Consider the following 27,620-nt stretch of genomic DNA (forward strand, 5'->3'; position numbering starts at 1 on the left):
CTGACGTCAGCGCAAGAAGGAAAAAAAACACAGGTTTATGCAAGAAAAAAAAATACTATCATGATGCCTTTGACACGGGGCAGTACAAGGTCTTCTATCAATTTTTATGGTCCATCGTTGGCCCAACTATGCTAAATTACAAACATGTGCTTCACACTTTCATCAATATGCAGTTGTGCGATCAGGGGACGTATTCTGCAACGATACACATTGGCGATACTATTGAAACCTGCCGTGGTTGCTTAGTGACTATGGCGTTGGGCTGCTAAGTTTGAGCTTGCGGGATCGAATCTTGGCCACGGCGGTGACATTTCGATGGGGGCGAAATGCGAAAACGCCTGTGTACTTAGATTTAGGTTCACATTAAAAACCCCGGGTGGTCCACGTTTCCAGAGTTCCACACTATGGCATGCCTCATAATCAGATTGTTGTTTTGGCACATAAAACCCCATAATTTTAATACTACCGCCTTGGCCACGCCTTGGCCATTAGGCATGCGCTGATTGGCTGGTTGAGCACTGCGTCATCCAATATTGGTCAACTGGCCAATCAGCATGCACCTGATGGTGATACTATCATCGAGGCGACACTGTCACCGAAAATGGTCATTGTAGGACGCGTCCCCAGTATGATCACACGAGATCGACTCATAGTTTGTGAGCTGCGGGCAGCCAGGGCCAGCCGCCGGCCAAAACGCATGTGTACATGTCTAGAATGTGCCACTTGATGTAACACTTGTTGAGTACTTTTGGACATTTTTCTACCAGAGTACATCTTTTGAGCTGCAAGCAACCAAAGATTTCTTTCATTATAAACAATATTGTCTCGGGCCTTGAATTTTATGTTTCATTTAGCAGTAGCATACTCACTGAAGTAAAGCACGGAAAACCAAATGTTGTATTCACTTCATTAAATTCATATTCATTTTCTCAAAGCTCGAATGTATTCGCAAACAAACCTTAACTTGAATGTCTTCTCAACTCCACGTGGTGTAGGACAGTGCCTCCTGACAATCAAATTAGGCAGAATATTTTCATAATGCTTGTCAGCAATTACATTGATGTTAATGTCCTTGAGAAACCTGTCTCTACTGTAGTGGCTTCAAGTAGATAGGTATTGAGAGTGCATGGCTATGCAATTTCGGCTCAGCAGTTGTTGAGGAACATTATCAAAAACCAGTGGCGTCCTCAGCTATGAGACGGCACTGCCATTCTGGAGCAGAGCTGGAATTAGGTAAGTAAAGCAACATTTCAGATGTGGGGGCTTGCCACATCTGCATATAAAGTCTCAGTATGTATTTAAAGCTCAATCGGGGCGCATTTGCTGTGCTGGCAGGCTCTTAAATTGACTATGACAAATGTCAGAGTGAGCTTGAAGACGCAAGGCTAAAACCAGCAATCATTAACTTGCTCCCAATTGGCATTGGTTTGTCAGATCGTTTCTTGTACTTCTAACAGCTGGCATGTTAAAAGCAGGGCTAACAAACTGTATAGACCAGTCGGGCCTACTTATGCAATTTCAGCTTTGAGTGCACGAGTACACAAATTTCTGTGAATAAGTTGCAGGTGTTCTGCATGCTAGCTCTCTGTGTAGGATAGCATAAAGGTGGACAAAAAGACAGTGTATATGAAACATAGAGTAATTTCTCTCATTGCTCTGAAATGTTTACAGTGAAGGCACCTCTGTCAGCAGACGTGTTCCAGCAAGACATTTCTTTAGCAGCAAATGGTGGACGGCGTCATGTCACTTTCACTCCACTTTCACCGAGTGAGATTCTGAAACAAGGAGACATTGTTGCCATGGATGCAGAGTTTGTCACCCTCAACCAGGTGAGCTTCACGTACCACGTCCAGTTTTGGAGGTAAAATACAGAGTGTTTACAGGTGCTGCTATGCAAAGGGCCGTCAGCTTTAAGTATAGAAATTGTAAACAAAGTGATAGCATTCTTTACAGTATAGAGGCTATGTGAGCAGTGAGCTCAATGTAACTACTCAGATGAAACCATGTGCTTTAGGTGTGGAAGTGTCCGATAAACCTTTACGAAGTTAGTGTTCACAGCTGGTTAAACATCTATCACAGGTAAATTATTAGACATCTCAATTTATGTCCATAATAAGCTCTGTACATCTTCTTTTGCACAATGGATACCAGGATTTTATCCAGTTAAATCTTGAAGCAATGTGGCTTTTGTAGAAGGATTTGTGAGCAGTGCTCACTGACAGAAGTGGTAACAATAAGATTTAAAATTTAGGGCAGCCAACCGGAACTACCTCTGGTTAACCTACCTACCTTTTTATGCATCCTTTTCTCTCTCTCACTTTTCATGTGCACACATGTTCCTAATGTCATGCTTGTGGCTTGACCAAGTTGATCACTCTAAAACTCTCCGTGCCAACTTTTTCTATAGAAATCCACCAAAATTTCGCAAATTATTTAATTACTGGTTTTTGGCAAACAGCTTTTGTTATTGCAATATCAGCAGGTCATTTCCTTTTCCTGATGTCCATTACTAGAATTTTTTTTGTGTTGTAGAACTGCAGATAGACATGGTGTCAGAAACAGTCTGTATAAAGGTTGACATTTCTTGGAGCAGAAGTCAAGTGTACTTTTGTTGTCCTCCATGTGATGCACCATTCCTGGCATTTCAAGGAAAGTAAATCAAAAAGTGCAGGTGGCAAAGCATTTTCATCAAGTTGCTTCCATGCAAGCAGTCACCAAAGGCTCAAACTTTTCTTCGTAATAGTCAGTGCCAAGTTGAAGCTCTGAACTGGACTCCCTAGAGTGTTCCACGTATAACTGTTTACTTGAAGTGAAGAAACATAAAAACATTCACCGTCAATTACAATGCTCCTTAATGCAAAATTTTAGCGCAGCTCTGTACGTGCTTTCATTTCACAATATATTGACTGGCGAGGACAATCAGCCTCGTGCGGCATGTTGCAAACGGAACGTAGTGTGTCGCCACTGCCTCACTAATCTGGAGATCGTGAGAGCCAGTGTGTGGGTGATATGTGGGCTTGATTCACAACAACCGCTGCCAACAGACCTCCCAGATGATGCGCGCTACTCTGGCGCCACATCACCGCCACCGTCGCCACACTACGCTTTTCCTCCCACCCTTTCACCATACCCTCCTCCTCCGCTTCCTGCCTCATGGTTTCGCTGCACCTCCTCCTCTGCTTTTTTCCTTGTGTCTTTCATCCCCCGCTGCTCTCCGCATTCACTTTCATCTTTCGCTATGCTTGTTTGCTCGGTTATGAGAGACAATGCCGATGCTCGCCACAGGAACGAGCACCTAAAAGCTGCACTCTAAAACACCACAATTGCTGCATTGAAAACAGCAGCAGTCATCACTCCAGCCGCCGAACTCCATGCTGCTATTTTTAAAACCCAGGAGAGCCAAACTTCTGCTGTGTCTTTGCCAGCCACACCAAAAAAAAATCTGTTTTCTGGGAAGCTGACACCATCTAGTAGCGCAGCATTCATATCAGTATGATAAAATGACTGCCATTCGTCCCTGGCACTGAGTAGTCAAATGGATATTCCTAGACAGGTGAGGCTCGTCCTTGCCATGGAAAGGGTTAGTCATTAGAGTGCCTGCAGCGCAGCCTCAACCCTGTTAGTTTGAAAAGTCTGCCAAATATTGGTACGGTGCAGAAGACAAGCAAGGTTAACATGCTTGCTAGGCAATAAAAAAAATGACATCTAAAACCACTATCTCAAGTTGGCATTAACTTGGCTTGTCTTAAAGGGTACCTGAACCACTCCACGGGCTTGGTGAAAAGACATAGTCTGTGGATAACATATGCTGCTGTGAACAACTCAGCCAAGTTCTTCAGTCCTGTGCCGCGCGTGGAGCTCACAAGCAGAGTTCGAAGTCACCTTTCTCTTAAGCACTCTCTTTTCAACAGAAGCCTGGTCCTTATGCTTTTCTGGACACTTTATTTCGTAATGTAGTGGATTCCCATATGGGGGGGGGAAGAGGGGGGGCGGCTGCTATTGGCCAACAGCTGGCGTCAATCAACAAGTGTCTTTAGATCAGTGCGCTTCTTCCTACTGTTACTGTGTATATTGAGTGATGAAGTTTAATGAACAGGCTGAAGTAAGCAAAAATCTGCTTTTGAATTTTACCAATAATTACATACTTCTGGAAGAAGCTGATTATTGTCTGCTCACGCTTGGCCGCAGCCACCGTGTAGCAATTAAGCTTAGGCCACCCTCCTTATCTGTGTCATAGCCATCGGGTCTAGCTAATTTCGTTTAGTTTTAAACGCTCAACTAGCCTCAAACCCCATGAAACTTAAGGCCAGACACTTGGCAGATGCCTTGGCAGACCTATTGAAAGCGCTTCAAAATATGTAAGTTGGAGGTGGCTACTCTAACTTAATGTGTGATCAGTTACGGCATAAAAGAACTGAGAATGTATTTTCTATCCAAAGAATGAATGGCTTTGTGTGTTTGCCTTTTGTTTTGCAAGTGCTGTTTAACGTGAACATGTATGCATTCTATTTTTCTTCATATTCTGGTGTCTTAACTTCTTTTGTTTGTATTGTCATGTGTTCACAACTATAGATAAAGTTATTGCAAACACATTTTGAAATGATATGCTGTTGATTTATTCATTAATTGCCCTTATGCTACTGTATAACTCACTGTTCTTCGCATTTCCTGATGTCATTTAATATGGACACTATCTGTTGCTGTAAACCAATACTGCCTTGTAGAAGCCTAGTCAAGCTGTCGAGACAGCTTTTAGCTCTTGACCTTTCCAGGACCCATTATTTCCGGAAAAATAAAATATTCATATTCATATTATTCATATTCATATTCATTCATTACTATCAGTCTGTCAAGCTGTTGAAGGACAAAGCCAGGCTGCACCACGTAGCAAAGTCAGACGAGCAGATAAGCACAAGCATACACTCAAGCCCTGTCGTGCACAAAGCAAACGCTGCGCATCCACACTACAGTTGCATGTAGCTGCGGTTTGCTATGCAGTGTAGATGCTGAGGACAGCTGTGTCTGGCTTATGTTTGGCATGTCATAGATCCCAAAATCAGAAGTAGTGGACGTCTATGTTGATGCTCTGTGTTACTTCGAATCGCTTCATGAAGCCAACAATGCGCCCCCTTCGGACAGCCCTACGGCACCAGTAAAGCTAGGCTTGTTTGGCGGGCCAAGTATTGTTAGCCGGTTCGCTGTCACCTTCACGGGCCAATTGGAGCAAGCGAACTCCTGGAAAAGGGTGCTCTATGGCGTTCTGCCACGACCTCCGGTAATCGTAACGATTGTTTGACAGACATGGCACCTAACTGTGGAGTCAGCTCAGAAATCAAAACGTGCCAGCTTCAGTCAAGTGTGACAACCCCTGTCTCCGAAGCCCCCTCCTTTCATTGTGTTTAGTGCAACAAAATTGCAGGAGTGAGTGTGTGAACCCTCGCCCTGAAAGGCGGATGCTTCGACGACTTTGGATGCTTTGATTGGATTAATGTTGGACATGGCCAACAGTTGTCCCTGGCCTATGGATCTGAAGAGGACAAAGGGTGTTTAAGGAGCCATTCTTGGCTCTTCGTTCTGCTTCGTTTTCAGTCATGCTAGACTGATGAAATGTAACGTTCTCCACACTACATGTAGATATTGTAAATAAACTCCCGTGTTCCTCGTTCTCGATAGGAACAGGTTCCTCCCTTCAACAACGTCCTTAGCGTGGATGAGTCAGACAAAGGCATGGGCCAGCTGCCACTTTTCACATGCCCAACCCCAACTCTTACAACGTTAACATCCAAAATCAAATTCAAACTGCATGCCACAGTGACTCTCAGTAGGTGGAATGCTGTGGGCATGCCCCACTCTGCCGTAGACTTCGCAGTGCAAGGCATTGAAGAAGGAGTGGAAGCACCGTGAAGGGGGTGTTCGATTGCCAATAACTCCACTTCTGGTGAACACATTGGAGTACTTTTTTACAACAAAGTGTTTCTGAAATAGCCTATTTTACCTTCGAATGCATTTCTGCACTTTGGTAAAGAGCGGTTCAGGGCCCCTTTAAGTTGGCCTTAATGTCCCTTTATGATGATGTTTTCAGGAAGAGGCAGAGATACGGAGTGATGGCACACGATCTACCATTCGTCCTTCCCACATGTCCGTTGCCAGGATCTCCTGCCTTCGAGGGTAAGGGGTTCAAGCCATTTTCTGTTTGCTTTGTACACGAACATTATGCCTGAAAGTTGATGTTTTGATATGAAAAATGCTGTGTGTCAAAAGAATCTCATTCTTTGTCACATGATGTGCACATAAATTACTTATATGATCTACATGTAATGTACCCATAGCCCATGGTGCTTTATTATCACATAAATGTAGTCGCCTACAACAGTTAAAACTTGATAACACAAGGATGGCAAAATCGGCAATTTCCTTATGTCGAAATTTCGTTACATTGAAATTTGACCTTTTATGCAAATAAATAGTCAGCAACAAATATTTATTACACGGAAGGGGCCGCAAAATTTTCCGAATTATTAGGCTATCTGAAAAGGCAAACTTGACTGAGAAAAAAAAAGAAACAAATTTTGTTGTGTTTTAGAGTCGGTGATGAAAGATATGGTTTCATGCCATGACGATATCTTCAGATTGGTGTTACAAAGCGAAGCCAGTCACGCTTATACACCCACTGTGCTTCTGCGGAATATAGTGTTGCTTGCAGTGGGACGCCGCTATAATAAAAAGCACAGGCAGCAGGGAGCGAATGCTTTGTCTGCCTTTTGTTTCAACGCTTCTCCGAAACTCAAGATTACACAACCTCCAGTACTAGATGTGCAGGAAAACAGCGCACTTGTCGCCACATCTTTGCTTTGCAATGTGTCGGATTGCCTCTAAAGCAGTTCACGCGAACTGTGTATGCACTCAGCCGCGCTGACAGCCATGTGCAGCCACGGTTGCAATATAAAAGGAGATGTGTGCCAATCTGCTTGCCCCCTGCCCCTTTGAGCACGCTTTATCCAAGCTTGCTCCACTCCCCCCTTTCCCCTTGGTCATGCAGGAATACGGTGTTCATCAAATCGCCATCTTTCTTGGCTCACCCTTGCAAGCTTTCATTAGCACATATTTCACTCACACCTTTCATTTGCACCACTATTGCGTGGGACATGACAGAATCTTATCACGCTTAGACTTTGTATGAAACATGACGCTGCTCCACTTCAGCGATAGATCTCGATCACGCGGCACACAAATTGAGAGATGCATTTGCAAGCAGCCGCATGCACTTAAATTATTTGAACATCTGCATCTGCAAAACTTTCCATTTATTGTCTCAGTATTCCTTCACGATGGCTGTGAAATTTCATCATTTTGAAATTGTGTGCTATAAACACACTTTGTTATATTGAGGTTCTAAATACATGGTGTTCCATGGACAAGAAGGTATAAAAAGTTGTATACTTCGTTATAGTGAAAATTTCATTATATTGAAGTTTGTTATATAGAGCCTAAACTGTAATCACTTGATCTCAGAAATTACCAGTCATTGTAATAATTGTTTTTTTTAGTAATGAGTCGTTGCACATATAGATAATGGTTTTTCATTGTCTTTCTTGCTAACCGCATTATAGAACTCAAAGGCAGAAGTTTCTAGTGTGGTACCTTTTCTAAATTTTATATACTATTTGTAGCTTAGCACCATATTATAACATGCAGAATTCCATAATCTTGTCTTTATTGATTTTATATGAAACTAAGTTTCATATAGAATCATATAGACAATTAATGACAGCAAGCAGACACAGCAGTAAGCAAACACAGACCTCAAGATTTAAAGCAAACATAAAGAAATAAGCACCAAAATGCAAAGTTGTCTTGTTAGTCTTCATCCTAATTGCAGCTTTCTCACATTTGCTTGTCACATTTTCCAGGCAAGGGCCTCTTGAAGGGATTCCATTTATTGATGACTACATTGCAACTCAAGAACAGGTAAGCTGTCCTTCGCTCGTCTTCTGCAGTAGCGCTGTAATGCACTTACATGCAGCCTTATCATCGTTGCTGTGAAACAAACACATGCTGAACAAAAACTGCAGTAGACAGGCACTCTTAGACTCTGTTTGCAAACTAGTTGTAGCTAGGGGAGGGGAGTGCTAAAAGTTGTATGTCAAATCGAATATGAATATTATGAACTTTGTTTTATACATAAAAGAAAATTATTGCTTGTTTATTGCGCATAGGTAATGATCACGTCGAAGAATGCAATAAAGACAAGATTATGGAATTATGCATGTTATAATATGGTGCTAAGCTACAAATAGTATATAAAATTTAGAAAAGGGTACCAAGTACTGGCACAGTTGTACCATTTACAATTACCAGATGCACACCATCACCTAGGGTGTCTCCAACCAGAACTGAAAAAAAATATATGCTTTTGCACAAACCAAAACTGAACTGGAGCGTTAAACCTTTTTTTACCACTGGGCAAAACTACAAAGAAAATGCCCAATGATTACGGTACTCCCTAATGTGAAATTTGAGCGCAGCTGTATAGATGTTTACATTTTGCGATATGTTGAGACAAAGAACTTCAGATCAAAATCGCCACACCGACTAGCACTGGGTCAGTGCCGTCAGCGCCTTCGCAGAGGGAGGGGCAGTATGGGAAGGCTGGCATGATGAACAGCATCGGAGCCAGCTCTGGAAGAAGACAACAACGAACGCGCAAGCACTGGCACAAGCGGGTGCGAACAAGCCAGCTGTGGAAAAAGGGGATGACAAAATGTACAAACAGTGGCACGAGTGTATTTGTACAGATACACCAAGGGACGACTATGCTCAACCCAGGAACGGAGGCTTAAGAGCTGCTTTCTAAATAAAATCTGAGGATACCAAGCACTGTGACAGTCGGTTTAAGTGAAGCTTTCATTGGTGTTTGTGAAGAATGTTGTTGCTGCTTAGCAACTATTTGCAATTAGAGACCCAGATGGACATTTCCTCTGGGAACTGCCTTGCTCAACGTAAACTTTTGCTCGATCATGCACACTACACATATGATGACAAAGAAAAGACGACAATAGGATGACTGTGTGGCATCACAGTGACTGTATGACGACGACTTGATGACTACAAAATGACAATGACAGCATGACAACACTGGAACCACCACAACAAAATGACCTTGATGGAATGATCACAATGACATGATGATGACTTGGGGTGTCTACCATCCGGAAAACCTGCAATTCTCACGAGTGTTGAATAGTGTGGAAATGCTCTGGGAAAACTCAGGGAATTTGTGCTTATAGGGAAAATTAGCTGTCATTTTATTTAAAAGGAGCAAAAGTCACCCTAATGCTGGCTCAAGTAAAAGAGAGGAATCGCAACGAATTGTCTTTGACGACATGTCGTCAGCTGGAGGAGTTGCCAGTGCACTGTCAATGACTCATTTTCCATACGCCCGATTTTCGGGGCATGCCCAATAATGCGGAAGGCTTCGCGGTACCACCACGTACCCTATAGAGTCAAATGTATAAGAACGTCTGAAATTTCGGACGCAAGAACCCTTTGCCATCGGATTTTCCGGACTTTTTGCCGCGACCGTAGGTTTGAAACGACAATAATCAAAGCCAACACCGCCGTTTTTATTATCTTGCCACCTCGAGCCTGCGCTCTCACACCCAGATCCGCTGGCCACCGCGGCAACGTGAGTCTAGCTGCTTCGACATTCTCTGTTAAGATTCTTGCCGTTCGGTGCCGTGTTTTTCATTGAAAGAATTCGCCGCTGTCAGCAATGGCACCGACTCCACCTCTGTAATCCTCGCGATCGGCTTCGAAGCTTAGAAAGCACGGCGCGTTGCATAATGCCGGTTTCCGAAAGGCAGCTTCGCCTCGGCACAGCAATACTACGCAGTGAAGCATACGTTAAGCATTGCGGTAAAGCTCAACTAGCATGGGAAGAGGCAATTGTCACGGGACGCGGTACATATCCCTTAAGTATACACGCGTGCACCCGCCATCTCCTGTCACAGTACGAGCATAAATATACCTAATAAGTGTACTGGCAGGCCTTCAGAGCTTTTTCGGACGTGCCTGTGGCGGTTTGGGCTCTTGAGGGCAGTAGAAGACATGCATTCATTTTTTCAGACGTTATCGCGGCCCCTAGGGAGTCAGAAAAATCTTACGTTGACTGTACAATTGACCAAGAGGATGCTTTAAATGGTCCGTGGCGCGAACGTGAGTTGGAATGAGGGCAAAAACAAAAAGGACCGTCGCATTGAGGACTGATCGGGAAAGGAACTGTGCCGCCTCTTCTTTGAAAAAGCTTGAGCTCAAAAAGTAAAGTGTTGGTGTACGCCGAGATGCCGGTGATTCTCATCTAAACCAAAATAAATTCTTTAAAGCAGTGAAACGCACCACTGAGACATTGTACGTGGGCTGAGACTATGTCAGGGCAGCTGAGGTTGACTTTCCAGCTGCTGAGATCTCATTGTGACAAAGTTCAGGCCTAATACCAAAGAGCTTGCTGTCATTCGATAGAATTAAGTCATTTCTGAAGATATTTGTGTCTGCATGCATTTCTTCTTATTCATATTTGAAGATGTTCGACTCAATTTTCAATGGACTTTGCCATTTTATTTTTTCGAAGAGATTTTACTCGCTGCACATTTTACTAACCCTTTAGTTTTCTATATTTAATAAAATGAGCGCTACTACTTACTTTTCAAACTGGATTAAGTCTTTTTTTTATTTTTTAACATGCCTACTAGAGAGTGACGGCATCGGCCGAAATGGTGTCAGCCCGTCTTGACATAAAACAAGGTTCTATGTTGCTCAGGGAATTTTGCAAAGGCACACAGGGGAACCCTGGAAAATTCAGGGACTTTGAAAATGTTAACCTGGTAGACACCCTGTGAATGCATGATGACCATGGGAAAACGATGCTGGCGTAACTACAATTATGATGACGATGGTTCTATGGTGACAGTGTGATTGATGATCATGGGATGATGATGCTGCAATGGTGATCATAGTATGATGACAATAGTGTGATGATGACAACACACTGACCATGAGATAATGACACTGATGTGACAATGGTGGTGTGACGACGACTCAGTGACACCTGTAAGGTGGTGACGATGGTGTGACGACAATGGCGAGACCACCATGAGTTGGTGACAATGGTGTGATGACAACAGCGTACTATCATGGGATGACGACGGCGGTACACCGATGATGATATGACGACTAAGGTGTGACAATCGTGCGATGATGACACTGGACTGGTGACAATTGTATAATGATGATGGCATTATGACCATGGGACAGCGATAATCATATGATGATGATGGTGTAACAAGCACGGGAGAACGACAGTGGACTAATGATAACGGCACGCTGACCACGGGATAACGACGCTCATGTAGAGACGGTGGTATGACATCCATAGAATGGCAATGCTGGCATGATGACCGTGGGATGGATGACGACTTTGAACTGACAATGATGGTGTGACAAAGGCTGCGTGAGACTATGGGATGATGACAAAGGTATGACGGCGATGATGTAATGACAGCATGATGCTGATGTTGGAATGATGCCAATGGTGTGACGACATTGGCGTGACGACAAAGGCATGTTGACAGTGACGACCATGAATGACCACAACAGCAACGCTGTGATGATGCATTGACAGCTATGGCATGATGACAAAATTACAATGCCAGTATGGCGACAGCTGAAATGTAATGGCATGATAACAATATGACAACACAGTAAGAGCAACAGATTGAAAACGGCAGAAAGGTGACAATGACATGACAATGAAGAAATTATCACAATGACATGAAGGTGATAAAAGGACGACGATGGCGTGTTTGTGTTGAGCTCACGTACATCACCTGCCGCCACAGGCTGATTTGGTGCTAACTTGCACCGAATCCGGTGTTTGCTTGCATTATGTCCGGTACCAGTCAATCTGGCAGCCTTAATTCACACTGTGTCCTGTAACATGGGCAGCCTCAATTCACCCTATATCCAGTGTTTTCACCATGTCAGGTACTGGCTAATCGGGCCACCCTAAATTGCACCATGTCTGGTGTTGGCCAATCATGAAAAACTGCAGCTAGCAAGGCTGCCAAGTGTATGATGGCAACGGCCTGATGACGACATTTCTGTCAGTTTAACAAATGAATTCGGCAAGAGCTATTGGACAGGACAGCAGCCAGCAGCTTCAGCGGAAAAGTCGAAGGAAGAGGCTAAGAAGGTTTCGCTTTGAAAAGAAAGATGCCGCAAGCTGGGTAGAAATATGGAGAAGAGGAAAAAACGGATGATGGCAGAATTGAAGCAAAACACACCCGTGCGACTTATTCAATTTTAAAAATCAAAGATTCCTCTTAAAGTATTGTGTTCAGTCTGCTCTTGAGCAAGAAATATGCAGTAACAATCTGGAGCAGAAAGTTGAAGTGTGCCCTCGTAGATAACTTATTCAGTCAGTGTTTGATCAAAGTATACATTTCTGGAATCTGATTTGTACGCTGATGCTGCAACTGTGCTCTATGTGCAAACAGATGGTGATAGCATCATGCTTGTGTGCCAGAAGCCAAAAGTCAGACAAAATACCTATGAGTGTAGATATCAAAAGAATATGAGAATAGCAAATTCACTAGAAAAGCAAGCTATTAATTGCCTTTCTTATTCCTTCACACTTTAATGTCCTTCATTTCTTTACATGTTTCCAGGTGGTAGACTACCTGACCCAGTTTTCGGGAATCCAGCCCGGTGACCTGGATGTGACCATTTCGTCCAAACATCTGACCACACTTAAGGCTACTTACCGCAAGCTGCGCTACCTCGTGGATGAAGGAGTCATCTTTGTTGGCCATGGTCTCAAGAATGACTTTAGAGTCATCAACCTTGTTGTAAGCATGCTACTACAGCCATGTTATGAATCTAGTGCCCTTCCTTTATTTCTTTTGACTCTTCTTTGCTTCCTAAAGTCAGTGCACACATTAATATTCATATTAAGTACTTATCGATAAGTAAAGAAAACCTTCCAGCAATGCCTTCACAGTCACTTAATGCAGGAGCTACTCACTGAAAAAATATCTGCTGTTCCCTAGTTCTGCAGTGAAGTACATTAAGCAGTAGTCCCAGGAATGCTTGTCCTTTAAAATGTGAGGGTTGACCTCTTCGTTGTCCAAATGTTTGCGCCATTTAGATAGGATAAACAGGTATACAGTCACTGCCGAAAAATCAGACTCTCTAGAAGCAGTGGAAATGTACGAAATATCAGGCAGTCTGAAAAAAAAAATGAATGCATGCCTTTAACTTACCTGAAGGACTCAAATCACCACAGTCACACCTAAAATAGCTTTAAAGGCCTGCCAGTGCACGTGTTAGGCATCTCGGTGATGATATTGTGACAGGACATGATGGCTGTGTGCGTGCATTCTTCATCACAATACATTGCATATGGTTGACCGTGTAGCATCATTGTATCGCAGTAATGATGACTTTCAGGAACTGGCAATATGCAATGCTTTAGACTCTTGCCACGCTTTCCACACTTTGACGAGGAGAATGAAGGTGGAGTCATCGCCATTGCCGACAGCGACGAATCCTTTAAATGAATAACATGGCACCAAACAGGCAGAAGCTTCATAGCGAACTTCAAAGCAGCTAGGCCTAACTACAGCACAAAACGACTACAATGGCTGCCAACAGATCGGCGTGCGAAAACGCTGGTTCGAGGCTGCAAGATATTCAAAATGGCAAATGTGCTGGCTTCAATGAATACTGTTTCAGACCTGCAGTCGTGGTAAAAAGTCCGAAAAATCACACGGTGAAGTGTTTCAGTGTGCGAAATTTCAAACCTCCTTATACATTGGCTCTGTGGGGTACGTGGTGGTTTCCCAAAGGCGTCCAAATTATCATGCATGTCTGTAAAATCCGGTGTTCAAAAATCTGTCAGTGACTGTATGCATCTAATAAAAAGGGAAAGCACAGTGTACTGTGGTTAATGTGAAGTGAATATTGAAGGAAATTGCAAATAATGGTTGGCATAATGCTTCTTAGTAACTTATCCAAATGTGCTCACAACTGAATCTTACAGTGAATAAGTGAATCTTACAAATGAATCTTACAGTACAGAGATACTTTTGTACTCACACAGCATTCGTGACTTTTCATGTTCCTGCACATCCTTTTTGTGCAGTGTTTACTGCAGTCTTGTTGCTGCTTTCTTACGTCTTGTACAAACATTTGCTCCTTAATTTCTAAACAGGTACCTGCTGACCAAGTGATTGACACCGTGCTTCTTTTTCAACTTCCTAACAAGAGAATGGTATCTCTGCGTTTCCTTGCATGGCACTTTCTTGGTAAGTACAGTGAACACCAAGTTTTTAGTTGTGGGTGCTTTTTTTTATTTCCGTGACATTAGCCTGGTTCATGAGCAGGTGCGTGCTTAGTCAGAACAGGGACCAGTGAAACAAATAGGCACAAATATGGGAGAGAAAGTTTTTTTTTTTTCTGCATTCTTCATATTGTTCGTTTTTCTTTCAGAATAGGAGTTTTGTCATCATATACAAGCATTGTACAATTTTTCGGACTCCCTAGGGACTGCAAAAACCTCAAACAAATTTGGAAGTCCAGAAAATCCAAGCACACCTTGTACTGCTCTTAAGGGCTCAAATTGCAACAGCCATGTCTGAAATAGCTCTGAAGACCTGCCAGTACAATTATTAGGCTCTCGGTGCCCGTACTGTGACACGTGGGTGCACTTGTGTATAATTAAGGAACACACTACGTCCCTTGACAATGGCCCCTTGCCACTCTTAGTATGCTTCACCGCAATATAATAGTTATACTTGTCCGCGTTACACCGCTGTATCGCGGTAGAGCTTATTTTGGGGAAAAGACAAAATGCTACGTCTTTTAAACTCTTGCCATGCTTCGAAGCCAGCGACGAAGATGAAAAAGGAGGAGTCGGAACCATTGCTGACAGCAGGGAATCTTGTCAAAGAAAAATGCGGTACCTAACAGCAGGAAGTGTGGTAGCGTATGTCAGAGCAGCTAGGCCTAGTGTTGCAGTGCGCATGACAGCAAAAAATGACCACACAGCCATGCACCAAACACCATGTGGCTAAACACAAATGCCTATGGTGGCTATGGCTGGCTATGGCTGTCAGCAGATTGGCATGCAAGAGTGCTAATTCAAGGCTATGAGGTAATCAAAATGGCAATGGTGGTGCCTTCAATTAATGCCATTTTGGACCTGCAGTCATGGCAAGAAGTCCAAAAAAGCTGGATGGTGAAGGGTTTCTACGTCTGAAATTGTTCCGTACGTGGCACGTCACAAAGGCAACTGAATTATTGGGCACTTCCAAAAAATTTATTGTTGACTGTAACACCATTCTTGGCTTCATTACGCAGGATGGTGGTGAATGCAGCAACTTGCATGTTTTGCAAAAGGAATTAAAACATTTCTTGTTTCATGTGCTGCAAGAGATGTGCACGGTTATTTGAAATTCAAAAGACAAAGTGAATGTGTATGTGCACTTTATTACTCACACCATATTGAATTAGTTGATATCTAGAAGTATATTTCACTTATGGCTGGATATATATGGGTATGCCCATATGCTCCTAGGTATGCCCATAATCATCAGAAAGTTCAGGTGGCAAGGATAGACACATATGTTGGCTGTTGCAGACTAATTTAAGGTTTCTGGGCACTGGCCTGGCAGAGAAAGCTACCATCAAAGCAGTTAGGCCTAACTACAGTACAAAATGACTACAATGGCTGCTGACAGATTGGCATGCAAAAATGCTCGTTCAAGGCTGCAAGATATTCAAAATGGCAACTGTGGTGACTTCAGTGAATGCTGTTTCAGATCTGCGGTCGCGGTAAAAAGGTCAGAAAAATCGGACGGTGAAGTGGTTCAGTGTCAGAAATTTCAAACCTCCTTATACATTGGCTCTATTGAGAATGTGGTGGTGGCCCAAAGGCATACGAATTATCGGGCATGTCTGTTAAAGCAGGTGTCCAAAAAATCGGTCAGTGAGTGTATGTGTCTAATATATAAAAAAAAAAAGCACTGAGTACTGTGCTGAATGTGAAGTAAATAATGAAGGATATTGCGAATAATGGTTGGCATAATGCTTCTCAGTATTGTTCAATATCATTAGTATCGTTACATCATTAATTGGAGGAAACTTCCAACCTCTCAATTACAACAGCTACTAACACTTTCTCAACTTGGCTATAGGTCTTGGCTATCCCTGCAGCTTTGTTCCAAATGAGAATGTGTTTCTTTGCTGGAAGATGCTATGTTGTAATTGCTTCTGCACAGAGAATGTGTTTGTTAAATGGCTGTGCAGAGCAGCTGATTTCCTGCTTGAGAATTCATTGGAACATGAATATCATGCAACCACATATAATGTAAAGAGAGCTTTGGATAATTCAGAAAATAAAAAAGAATAACTTATGACCATTTGCTGAAAATTGCAAATGAAAGGACTTGCAACAGCAAGTCTCTCTTGCATGCCATATTGCTAACGTACAAACATTTAGTCAATTTTTTAATTATTCTGTTTTATGTGCCAAAACCATTATCTGATTATGAGGCACACCATAATGAGGGAACTCGGATTAATTTTGACCACTTAAGTTTCTTTAACGTGCACTTAAATCTAAGTACATGGGTGTTTTTGCATTTTGCATGGGTGTTTTTGCATAGTGAGGCCGTATCGACGCGTATTGCTGCAATGAAATGGCTTATGGAACCTAAAGTGGTTAAATAAGCCTTTTTACTTGAGTTGGGCTCCTTTACGACACTACCTTCATTCCCTTTCGGTACATTGAGCTGCGTTGTCGCATTTCGCACATTTGTGCTTTTTGCAAATGAGAGGTTGGCTTTTTCCCAATACTTTGTTGCTAAGTGGCTGAGCTTTCAGTATTTTGAAGTACAAGAACAGAAAAAGAAAAGGCTACACTCACTGTAGAGCATGACTTGAAATATGACATGAGGTGCTTTTTCATGTTAGTAATACTGGAAGCATAATTTAATTTTGAAAATTCTGGTGGTATATTTGTGAAAAAATAGCCCAGTTATATTTACCCACCTGCAGCTTCGTTGTCTAGATAATGTAAAGTTTCTTTAGAGCACAGCTCTTAAGCACCTGTTCTTGCAGCGAGTGTCGGTGTTCTCGGCATTACCGAGCAAATGAGCACAGTGAAAGATGAGACTGAACACAGCGCATCGCAAGGAATGAAAAAAGCAGCGCGGCTATGGCAAAAGCACAGCCGCCTAGATTGGCGCATTCGGCGGGGTTGCCATGGCCATCCCGTTCAGACGGAGAGGGCATAATTGCGGAAAAGGGAGTGGCCGCTCCTTTTGCGGCAACACTCCGCACACCTCCGACCCCTCGACTTCGACTCCCTTGCCATGGCTGTGCACGAGAAGATTCGCGCCACATCTAAAATTTCGCTTTATACTGCGAAAAGTTTGCTGAAATGGCCCTTATCGCTATATTTTTTGTCTTTGCACTCCAGCCTCTGTCAGGATGATGCTGCCTGAAGAGAGTACACTCATGAGCCAAAGTTTGTGGGAAAATTACTTCTGCATGCTCAAGTGCAGCATGCCAATGAAAAGCATACATGCAAGAGAAGGCATTCGAGCTCCATCTGCTAAAAGGAATGCCACCTGACTGACGAGGCAATGCAGATTTATTATTATTATTATTATTTTAAAGGTCTGCAAGAAGCCATTGCAGAACAGGACCCATGTTGGAAGGGTAAACTCTCAGTTATTGAACCTTTGGCCAGCCAGCCAGGATTCTAGGTCTTCAGCCAATGATTCATGAAAGGTTGGTGGGTCCCGAAGTAGTTGCAGCAGAATGGGGGACGCTGGGGCAGCAATTGGGGCTGTCTTGGCCACGATATTCTTGGTCATCTCAGGTAGAAGTCCGTGCTCTGGGGGCAGTTGTCACAGTCGGCGGCTCGCTCGATGATCCAGAACGACGTTCGTGTTATCTTTGCGGTCCGGGCTTGGATCACGGCTTGGGTCATCCGGTACATGACAGAACTAGCATCTCCACCAGATGTCACGTAAGTGACGATGACGAAAGCAGCAAAACTGTGAATGGCAAAACTAGTGTTTTATTGGGTGAACCTGTGCCTTTAAAAACAGGCTACACTCAAAGCACAATGATAGTGGCGAACACAGTCGGCGATTGTTGAAAACCTGACCAGCGGTGTCAAGCGCGTCAGCTTTTATACATGTGTCATCGAATGTTCCAGAGTAATAGCTGGTGCCCATGTGACTTTCAGAAAGTTCTACACCATTCGCATCACGCATACGTGCAATCAAGACTACAGAAGGTTCGGTGACAACAGACAGCGGATAAAGCCATCAATAACATTCCAGAAACTTCAGATACATGCAAGTGTGTCCTGCGCTGAGCGATAACATTTGTTAAACAATGAAACACAGTCACTCGATAAACAAGTGCACGTGTCAATGCACACTACAGTTGCATCTAGTTGCATTGCCGCGACGAGTCCACTGGCTGAGTGCACTACGGCTCGCTGAGGACAGCTGCCCTTGGCGTGTCATAGGCACCGAAATTCGAACTAGTGGTGTCTTCGTGAACATCCAAAATCAAATTTGAATTGCGTGCCACAGTGACATTCAAAAGGCAGACCATCGTGGGCATGTCCTGCTCCGCCATAGCCTTCGCAGTGAAAGTCATTCAAGAAGGAGTGGAAACACCGCAAAAGGGGTGTTTGATTGCCAATAAGTCCACTTTGCTTAATGCATTAAAGTACATTTTGCAGCAAATTATTTCTGAAACAGTATATTTTACCTTTGAATGCATTTCTCTATTTCTGTAAAGAGTGGTTCAGGGTCCCTTTAAAGGTGCTGAAATACTATAAAATATATTCATGATGTCATACTAACATACCAGCATTATGGTTTCAGGTGATGTTCAAGAAAAAGGTAGTTTTGTCTACATTCTCTCCACTAGCAAGCAACCACTTTCCTCCAAAAGAATGAAACTAGAATTCTGAAATGAACATTTTCCATTCTAAACTGATTGAGGGTTGCTCTTTGATTTCTCCTTAAATCTTGCACATAAATCACTCGCTTCTCAGGGCTGAAGATCCAGTCCAAGATGCACGACTCTATTGAGGATGCCAAAACAGCGCTGCGACTGTACCGCAAGTACCAGCAGCTCGAGAGGGAAGGGCGGGTCACTGAGTCCCTGAAGGAGATGTACGAGGCTGGCCGCAAGTCCTCGTGGAAGGTCCCCGGTGCCGATGAGGAATGACAGTGCGACCACCTCTGGGCTGAAGTTGAGGGCTGCTGGCCTAGCTTCGAGTCCCAGTGATGGCCATCGGAGGCAGAGGGTACAACACCCCAGTCGCCAGTTGCACTGCCTTAAAGAGCTGTCCAGAAATGCTAAAGGTAATGTGGCAGGTATGGCACACATTGTGCTGCTGCTACTCAAGGGTTTCAGCAGCCACTGTCTCAAGTTATCAGATATAGAATAGAGCAGGAGTAAATGACATTTGACTGGACCTGGAGCTTAAAGAGCCCCTCACCAGGCCACGGAGCAAATTTTGGTTATACACTAGAGGTTGTTACATGCCCTCTAAAGAGTGTTCTACTGCAAGAATTTTTCAAATTAGTTCATTAGTAGCAGAGATGGAAATATTTGAAGTGCTGCAAACCCATGATTTCAGGAGGTTAGTGTCACCGCCATCATAGGCACTCTCTGCACTTGCCCCCATGTAGCCTCCGCAAGTGAAATTCCTTTCCTGCGTTCTCCCATACCCGAGCTGGAGGATTGCATAACGGATACATCACTGGCCCTGCCTTCCTTTCTCTCTCTCTCTCTTGCTTTCGCTGAGTGGCATACCTTTAGTGATGCTCTCGCGTGCAAGCTGTTGCATTTGTCTCGTTTCGCACAGTGCATGATTTTATGCGTTGCGCTTGAGAAAAACCTGATTAGTGGTATAAATCATTGCCACAATCACGAGCACTGAGGTAGGCACAAGCGGATTACAGAGCATGATCACAATTGGAACCCAGGAGAAAATAGCAGATAGTTTTGTTTTCTGCATCTGTGACTGCACAATAGGGGAACAAACAGACCAAACCAGAAGTACGTCCCTCTTACTACGGCACAGAGAGATTCAATTTGTAGGATTTATTGTTTTTCTTAACCTTAGGTGTTCTATTGAAGCAAGAGATCAAACAAATATCTGATGTTGCCTTGAATAACTCTTGAAGTCGCGTGTCATTTTGAGTGATGTCACAGCACTGCAGTTTACGTAGCCGCACTTGTGTGATTGATGTTGACTCTCTGGCTGGGAGCATGGCACCCTCGAAGAGAAAGGCACACAGCGTTTGTTTGAAATTTCAGCTCTTTTTGCAGGGTATAGCAGTGTAATACTTTGCAGACACGGTCGTTAGCATGTATTATATGCACTGCACTTGTCAGCTATAAATGGCCAGACCTGGTGAGAGGCCCTTGAAATTAGAAATAAGACTTAAGACAAAATGTCAATCTTTTGTTTGACAGAATTTATAGTAGCGACAGGTACAGGGAAGAAATGATAAATTCCTATAAGCTGTTTCATCATCCAGATTCTGCCAAAGAAATCTTTATGCATGGATTTCAAGCCTCTGGAATAGAAGCCAGTCAGTGCTCAAGGTATGTGCACTTGCAAGAGTCTCGAAAATAGCACCAGTTCAGAGATACCATTCATCCCCAAGCTTGCAGTGATATGCATTGGTGTTCCAGTTATCATTTTCCCATAGTGCCCCCTTTAAGTTATGTGGGACGAAAGTGTGTAGAAAACTGATGTATGTCATTCTGTATTTTAGGAACTGACATATCTTAAAATTTGTGCTGGTCTCAGGATTCCCACTAGACAGATGTGCCTCGAGCGCTGAGTGGCTTCAATTCCATTATTTACTAACAATTGTTGCATACCCACTAAGATTGTTAATTGAAAAGGTAATTAATCAAATCGAGTTAATGAAGCTTTAAGTGAAAACTATAAACCCATTTCTCATTTCCTGCACTGCCATGAATTCTGTCCAGCAAAAAACTTGATTTTTTTCCCTTAATTTAATAACTTGACACAGTTGCGGCTGACACACTGTGCAAGTGGCCCACAATGGGCTGTCGCACTCAAAATTGTAATGCTGGTTGGAAAGCAGCAATGGCCCGCTGAAGCTGTTGGGAAGGGGGCTGTGCCATTCTCAATTGCCTAGGGGCTTATGAAGCTTGCTTAAGTGCACGCTTGCTTTGTCACCTATCGTATCAAACAGCTTTGAAACTTGTGCCTGTGTACCAATTACTGTTACCATACAATTGACGTGACAGCACATAAGTGTTGGCCTTGCAGGATGTCCACACAGGATGTCAGCTAAAGCTAGTGGTGACATTTTACAAGTGTGCTTTCAAACAAGGTCTGGTACAAACACTATTGTGTTGAATGACTTTTCTTAGCAGAAAGCATGCAGAAGTGGCTGCTTATGACTGTGTCACTGCCAATGCCATTGTCCCAGCCGATAAATAGAAGGCAGTTGCACATTACAATGACAGCTCTGCATATCTTGGTTAAACCATCTGTCCCTACTGGTACTGTGGCTCGACCTGCGTCCTGTTAAGACCGTAACGTGATACTGTTGGCAATACATGTGCCATCAGCACCAATCAAAATTCAAGTAGTTGGAGCATTCAATTTTTTGTACAGCTTAGAGAAAAGCAGTTGGAATGAGGTGTTATGTCCAAGTCTGATGTGTTGTGAGCTACGTTTGTGAGAAGTTAGTGTTGGTCATGAATCTTTTCTCTGCCAGTCTGCACAGAAACTACATGCTGTGTTATGGTCCATTTTGGTTGGTGCCATTGCTGCCATTGTCGTCGGGTCCCAGGCAAGCACACGGGATATCTAGGTTGCGAGCAGCAATTCTTGCTGTGCTGGAGAAATGTGGAATAGCTGAAGCTTTGTCCTTTTACTTAGAAATCAAGCATCAATTAGGGACATGGAACACGACAGGGTTATAGCAGCTTGATGGCCTTCACTTTAACAGAGTAATAGGATCTTGAAGTCTACTTCAGTCATTTGTGCACAGAGCTTGCTAGCATGTTGCAAGCACAAGTCTTATCATGTCTGTTCGTTCCTATTATGCCATGCCAGCAGGAAGAAATTCCCTCTTGGAAATACCTCTACTCATGACCTGCAAGTCTTTCCCTTTGCCTCACATGCAACAATCCTGAAGTGCTTTGTAAAGGTGCCTGTAGAAAGCATGGCACTACAATGATCTAGAGCAACTTCAGAAGCCATGGCAAAGAGTCTTGAGATACGTACTGACCTTCTTGTTGGTAAATACTTTGAAATGTTTGCTCTAGGCTGCTGCCTTGCCAGTTTTACAGTGATGCAACAGCGTTGTGATTCAGTTTATTTGGTTGAACTGCCTTTTGAACTGCAGTGTAAAAAAAAGCGGAGGATGGGTGACATGAAGTGTCGTGTTGTTGCAGTGTTTTTTTTTAATCACTGTATAGTATTCGTTTTTTTGCTCTGCAGTTCAAAAGGCACTGATGTCCATTTTGCAGCGTTTCGGTGCGTTGACCATCTCTGAGTACGCACTGTATGAAATTTCATGTAATGGCTGCGAGGCTACTGCATTATCATTCATCATCCCTACGATTAGTTATGCACTCTGGCTTGCTCAAAACACGTTTCTCGTTTGAATAGTTCCTGGCCATTGTCAAAGAAACATTTCACAAGAAACCACAAAATATTTGTGTCAAGAATGTCAGGGAGTGTAATTTCCTTAGTGTGCAGAGACTCCTTGTAGATAGGTGCCCATCCTGGGCAGTGCGGACAGCCTTTTGGCCTTAAACATTGCCAAACCTCTTCCACACAAGAAAAGGCAGACTGTGTGCAGCACAGTGAATTTGTACTTACATGCAAAGTTGTGTGCAGTCTCACCATGTACCTAAGGCCACCCATTGTTATCGCATATCTTGTACCATTAAGATGAAGAATCCGCGATGAAAACCTATTCAAGACTTCGATACCGTGCCAATAAGACAGGATCAACCATTGCAGTATTGTTTGACAATCTAGCAGAAAGAATTAGCCATGCACAGAACTTACCCACTTTTAATTTAAACAGAACTTATGCAGTCAAGCCTTGTCATACTAATTGAAGTCGCATTCAATGCGAAAATACCTGTGTTATATTCAATATTCGTTATAAGCATGTATTCGTTACATTCTGACATTCGCAAAAAGCACTTTAGGTTTACTTTGTTATATCCGATAATTCATTACACGCATGTTCGTTATATCGAGGTACGAATTTTTTATACTCTTGAAATTGGGCTTTACTGCAGATGTTGTTAGCACAATCAGGTTTTATTTTTAACATTTTTTTCACATTATTAACAATTTATTAGACTTCATTTTGCAGCTTTTGCATTTGTATGTCAGGCAATAGGGCTAAGTATTTTTACCATCTCTTATGATGTCCTTAATATATGTTTGCACTTGTTCAGGGTGATGGAGCTTTGGAGAAAGTTATCTGGGTGTGGTAAAGATGTTTCGGTCTGGTGTCATAATTTTTATTCACAAGTTCAGCCTTCTGAAGCTGCCATGTTCCAAATCCTTTCAAAAGTTCTCCGAATGTATATATATTGTATTTTGTACTGCAGCAAAGACACTCAGCCATTTAATGCATGAATCGTGTACATCCTCTGAAAAACAAGATTGTGTACGTTTTGGTGGCTTCTCTCCTTGCACTGTTTATCCTTGCTTTGAAGTAGGCATAAATGCTTGGCTGGGAGACTTGACGTTTAAAAAAAAAGGTTTTTTTCACAATACATTATGAAATATAAATTAAGGCTGCTTAGTCTCAGGGCCTTGCTGAATGAATCAATTTAGCAATTATCTGTAGGCTATCATGTAGACTCGTGTAAGGGACACATTTTTTTTTTCACAATTTTGACGAGGTATGGCCTTTACACAGGACAATCTTTTGTTCAAAATAGTGCCGGTGCAGCTGATGACTACTGCGCACCCCAGATCCCCAAATGTACTACTACAACAGAGGTCAACGCACAACTCTCACCATCTAGTAGCAGCATGCGAAAGTGTGCAGCATGCGAGAAGTCACCGTTGCATGCACACGCCATCAGGGCGCCAAACGTGATTGCTTCTCCGATGAAAACCTTTTGTTTTTAATTTTGGGTTGCGAAGTTGTGGGTGCGACCCTTGCACGGGTGCTGCCCTTACACGAGTCTATACGGTATACAGAAGTATTTTTCATAGTGAACTACCCTGCAGTGTTCACATTCAAATGGAAACAAACCAAATGAAACCATTAAATAGGCATAGTTACCTGGGCTTGCTCATTTATGTGTTTGTTGGTTTCATAGATTAAGTTTGTTCACATCCTTAATGCCTGTTCTCCACGGTAGCCTCTTCTTCTTTTTTTTTTTTTAAGTTTTGGATGAGCGAATGGTGCTGGCAAATAATTGAGACACAAATGGGAGAAAGCGACGAGAACACTCCGTTTGCATGATCAGCCAAGTGAGGAACAGGACCTTGTCTCTAAGCCTGTGTCCAAAGTTGCTGTAGCCTTGTGACTCCAAATTTCAAGCCGAATGATGCCACTGTCACACGCATTCAAGTATGTGTAAACAGTCATAAATTTTTGCTCATATTGACATGGTCACGTTTCAGTTTGTGCCAGTGGCACTTTGTTGCTTTAGTGCTTATTCCATGACTGGCCGAGCAATCGAAATGGACGGAGGAACGCACGTTTCACACCTATGTCACCAACCATTGTCGTATTTTGCATGGGTAAATACTGTATTTGCTCAATTGTGACATGCACTCAATCATCACTCCTAGAAATGAACAATGTAATGCCTTTGTTTGTTCACTTACCGGTTTCTCTTGGTAAGAAACGGAATACAGTAATGAATATTTGCTGTCTTGTAAAAAGAAAATTTATTGTATCTGAGACACAGTAGGTTAGGCACCACTCATAATCACTGTCAGAGGCAGTCTTATCACTCAACCGCCCCGAGCATCAAATCTTCCCTTTGCAGACCATTGCAGCCTAACATAGCGTCTAGAATAGCTTAATGAACTTGCAAAGTGGGCACGAATCTACCGCGGCTAATACAGCTGCAGTGGCATGTGAATTGGAGCAAAAAAAAAAATATCATGCCAATGATAATAGCTCGTCACTATTGCAGGTTTAGTTTCATGTTCAGACCTAACATGCATATAATTTGGCAAAAAGAATTTCTGGAAAAATGTGTGCGTTAGAATTGAGTAAATATGGTAGTGTTCTTAAATTTTTCTAAAGCTTTACTGAAGCTGCTGGGTTGCTTTCTTTTTCTATGTGGAGGATATACTCAGGTAAATGGCACATTATATTGTCTTGCTTTACTCGTATGGTTTTGGAAGTTTTTTACAACTCTTCAAAATTTGTTTGTAATTGTTTCTGGACTCGTTAATTGTTACTGTGTTCAATTACTGATCTCAATGAGCACGTGTTTACACAACTGTGATGTTGCATGAATTGTTCACCAAAATTGTGTACATTATCTGTAATTTTCATATTCATAATAAAGACGTTCATTATTTTTTATTCTTGGTGATGTTGTATTCCTTCATCCTTTAGTTTTTCTGCAGCACAGGGAAACTATGCTCGAGTTCACTGGCTCTGCACAACACAGTGAAAGCTACTAGTCATGTAAGCAAATCAGGACTGTCAGCTAGTTGCATGTCTTTGGCAAAGACGAAGAACATGACGATTTAGTTTTGCTAATCTTTACATCATGCTTCCATGCTGAGGGGAATCAGTGGCAAACAATTGGTAAGACATTTCAGTCTCATTCCCGGTTGGCTGATGTTACCTGTAGCTTTTCCCGCAGTGCGTGTGGTCTACATCGGCAGCAAATCAGGAATGAGAGCTGGCTGCACATCTCAAAGAATGATGAGGCATGTGTCCATTTTGTGCTGCTAATCCTCCTATTCAGTTGGCTATAAATTAGCGACAGAGAGTGGACAAGCTTTTTCATTCTTGCTTGGTCATCATGGCCTGTAGTGCTTGAAGTGTTTCATATTATTGCCCCTAAGCCGCATGTGGTCTGTGAAGCCACGCGAGGCTGCTGAATTAAGTTTCATCACCTGGGTTCCTTCAGTGCCCACTAAAATGTAAGCTCGGGAGACATTCCTGCATTCTGACACCCTATCAGAACGCTCTACAATTGGGAACTGAGCTCACTGTCTATTGTTTGTAAATGGAATTCTATAGCTGTTGACCAATTAGAACTGGTGGAGCATGCACAATTTGCAGCAATCTGCTGTTTTTCACCTGTCACTGCGGCGTAATGTTTGTGTGATCCAAAGTACTTTCTCACACTAGCAGTTTGAAATGCCTTTTTGTCGTAAATGAAGAATAAATAGCTGCAGTCCAACACAAGCAACATAATCTTTGTCTCCAAGATAACTAGTCACATAAAGTTATGTTTTGTCGTGATTGGTTGCTTGATGGTCCCGGCAATGTAAATGAGTGGTAGGACACTAAATTCTGGCACGCTTGCCGACATTAATCAACGGTATATTCTGCTGTTTATTGGGGTGCCTCTTTTTTCTGTATGTTTATTCACATCTTGTAAAGCAATAGTGCAGTGAACTCCAGCACTTTGGATCAAAGTAGCTAGTTATAATCCAATAGCTGACACGTGACTGCAGTTTTGAAGCAAACTGCAGAGATTGAGACTTACCCCCATATTCAAGCTCTTCCTTGGTCCCATTGATTGTAGCAAATTGCCACCCCTTGAATGACGCAACCGTGCTTCGATAACGCTTCTTGTCAATTCTCGCCCCAACTAGTTGCTTGAGAAGCACGCATTCTCTCAAGTCCATTGGTGTAGATGCCAACAAAGATTGGTTAGAAATTTCTTGCTCTGGTATTGGCGTGCTCTGTCATCGAAGTGCTGTGGCCACTTAAGTAATGAGGAGGCGTTGCCAATCATTTACCTCGAAGCCAAGTGAACTGTTAAGTAGAGGAACGTTTTAAAATGTATTAGTTTGTGAAATAGCCTATCCGGTCTCAGCACAGCATGCAGGGCTGTCATGGGAACAGTTCTTGTGCATCGGCACATGCAAAGTTTCGACCTTTCCTGGCCATTTTGGTGTAATGTGATGACATTATATTGCTCCTTCTGATTGGCTCTGAGGGTTGCCCACATCCTCTGTGATTGGTAAAAAAAAAATAGAAATTGACAACCAAGGAGTTCGGCCTATACTAGACTACCTGTGCCGTATGGGATCCTTTGCAAGTTATACCTCTGTCAAGCGGGCAAGTGAAGTGCACTTGCAGCGAGTGCACTTTGGAACCTTGAGTGACACTTTACGCTACGTGGTGCTAAACGGGAAAACAGAGCGCACTCGCAATAAAAAAAAAATGGCGACAGACTAAAATCATGTTTTTTGATGACGTAGAGTAAAATAAATAACCTTCTAAAAAGCAATTGCTCTAGTTGTACAGTAAAAGCTCGTTAATTCGAACCGCAAGGGGAAGCCGCTTCAGTTT

At 42.8% G+C, this 27,620-nt stretch overlaps 1 protein-coding gene across 6 annotated transcripts in view; it reads left to right on the forward strand.

Annotated features, from left to right (window-relative positions):
• Positions 1 to 25,667, forward strand: part of PAN2 (PAN2-PAN3 deadenylation complex catalytic subunit PAN2) — an 82,249-nt gene extending 56,582 nt beyond the window's left edge. For 3 of the 6 annotated variants that reach the window (XM_065439626.2, XM_070532310.1, XM_065439633.1), the window contains exons 22-27: positions 1,672 to 1,829; positions 6,083 to 6,168; positions 7,911 to 7,968; positions 12,723 to 12,902; positions 14,267 to 14,360; positions 19,139 to 25,667. In XM_065439626.2, coding sequence (XP_065295698.1) covers positions 1,672 to 1,829; positions 6,083 to 6,168; positions 7,911 to 7,968; positions 12,723 to 12,902; positions 14,267 to 14,360; positions 19,139 to 19,314 — 752 coding nt within the window. In that variant the 3' untranslated portion in view covers positions 19,315 to 25,667. The remainder of the gene's footprint in view (positions 1 to 1,671; positions 1,830 to 6,082; positions 6,169 to 7,910; positions 7,969 to 12,722; positions 12,903 to 14,266; positions 14,361 to 19,138) is intronic. The other 3 variants (XR_010566148.2, XR_010566147.2, XR_010566151.2) reach the window with 3 other exon arrangements.
• Positions 25,668 to 27,620: the final 1,953 nt, after the last annotated feature.

This window comes from Dermacentor albipictus, chromosome 1 (genome assembly GCF_038994185.2).
Source record: "Dermacentor albipictus isolate Rhodes 1998 colony chromosome 1, USDA_Dalb.pri_finalv2, whole genome shotgun sequence".
Classification (NCBI taxonomy): domain Eukaryota; kingdom Metazoa; phylum Arthropoda; class Arachnida; order Ixodida; family Ixodidae; genus Dermacentor; species Dermacentor albipictus.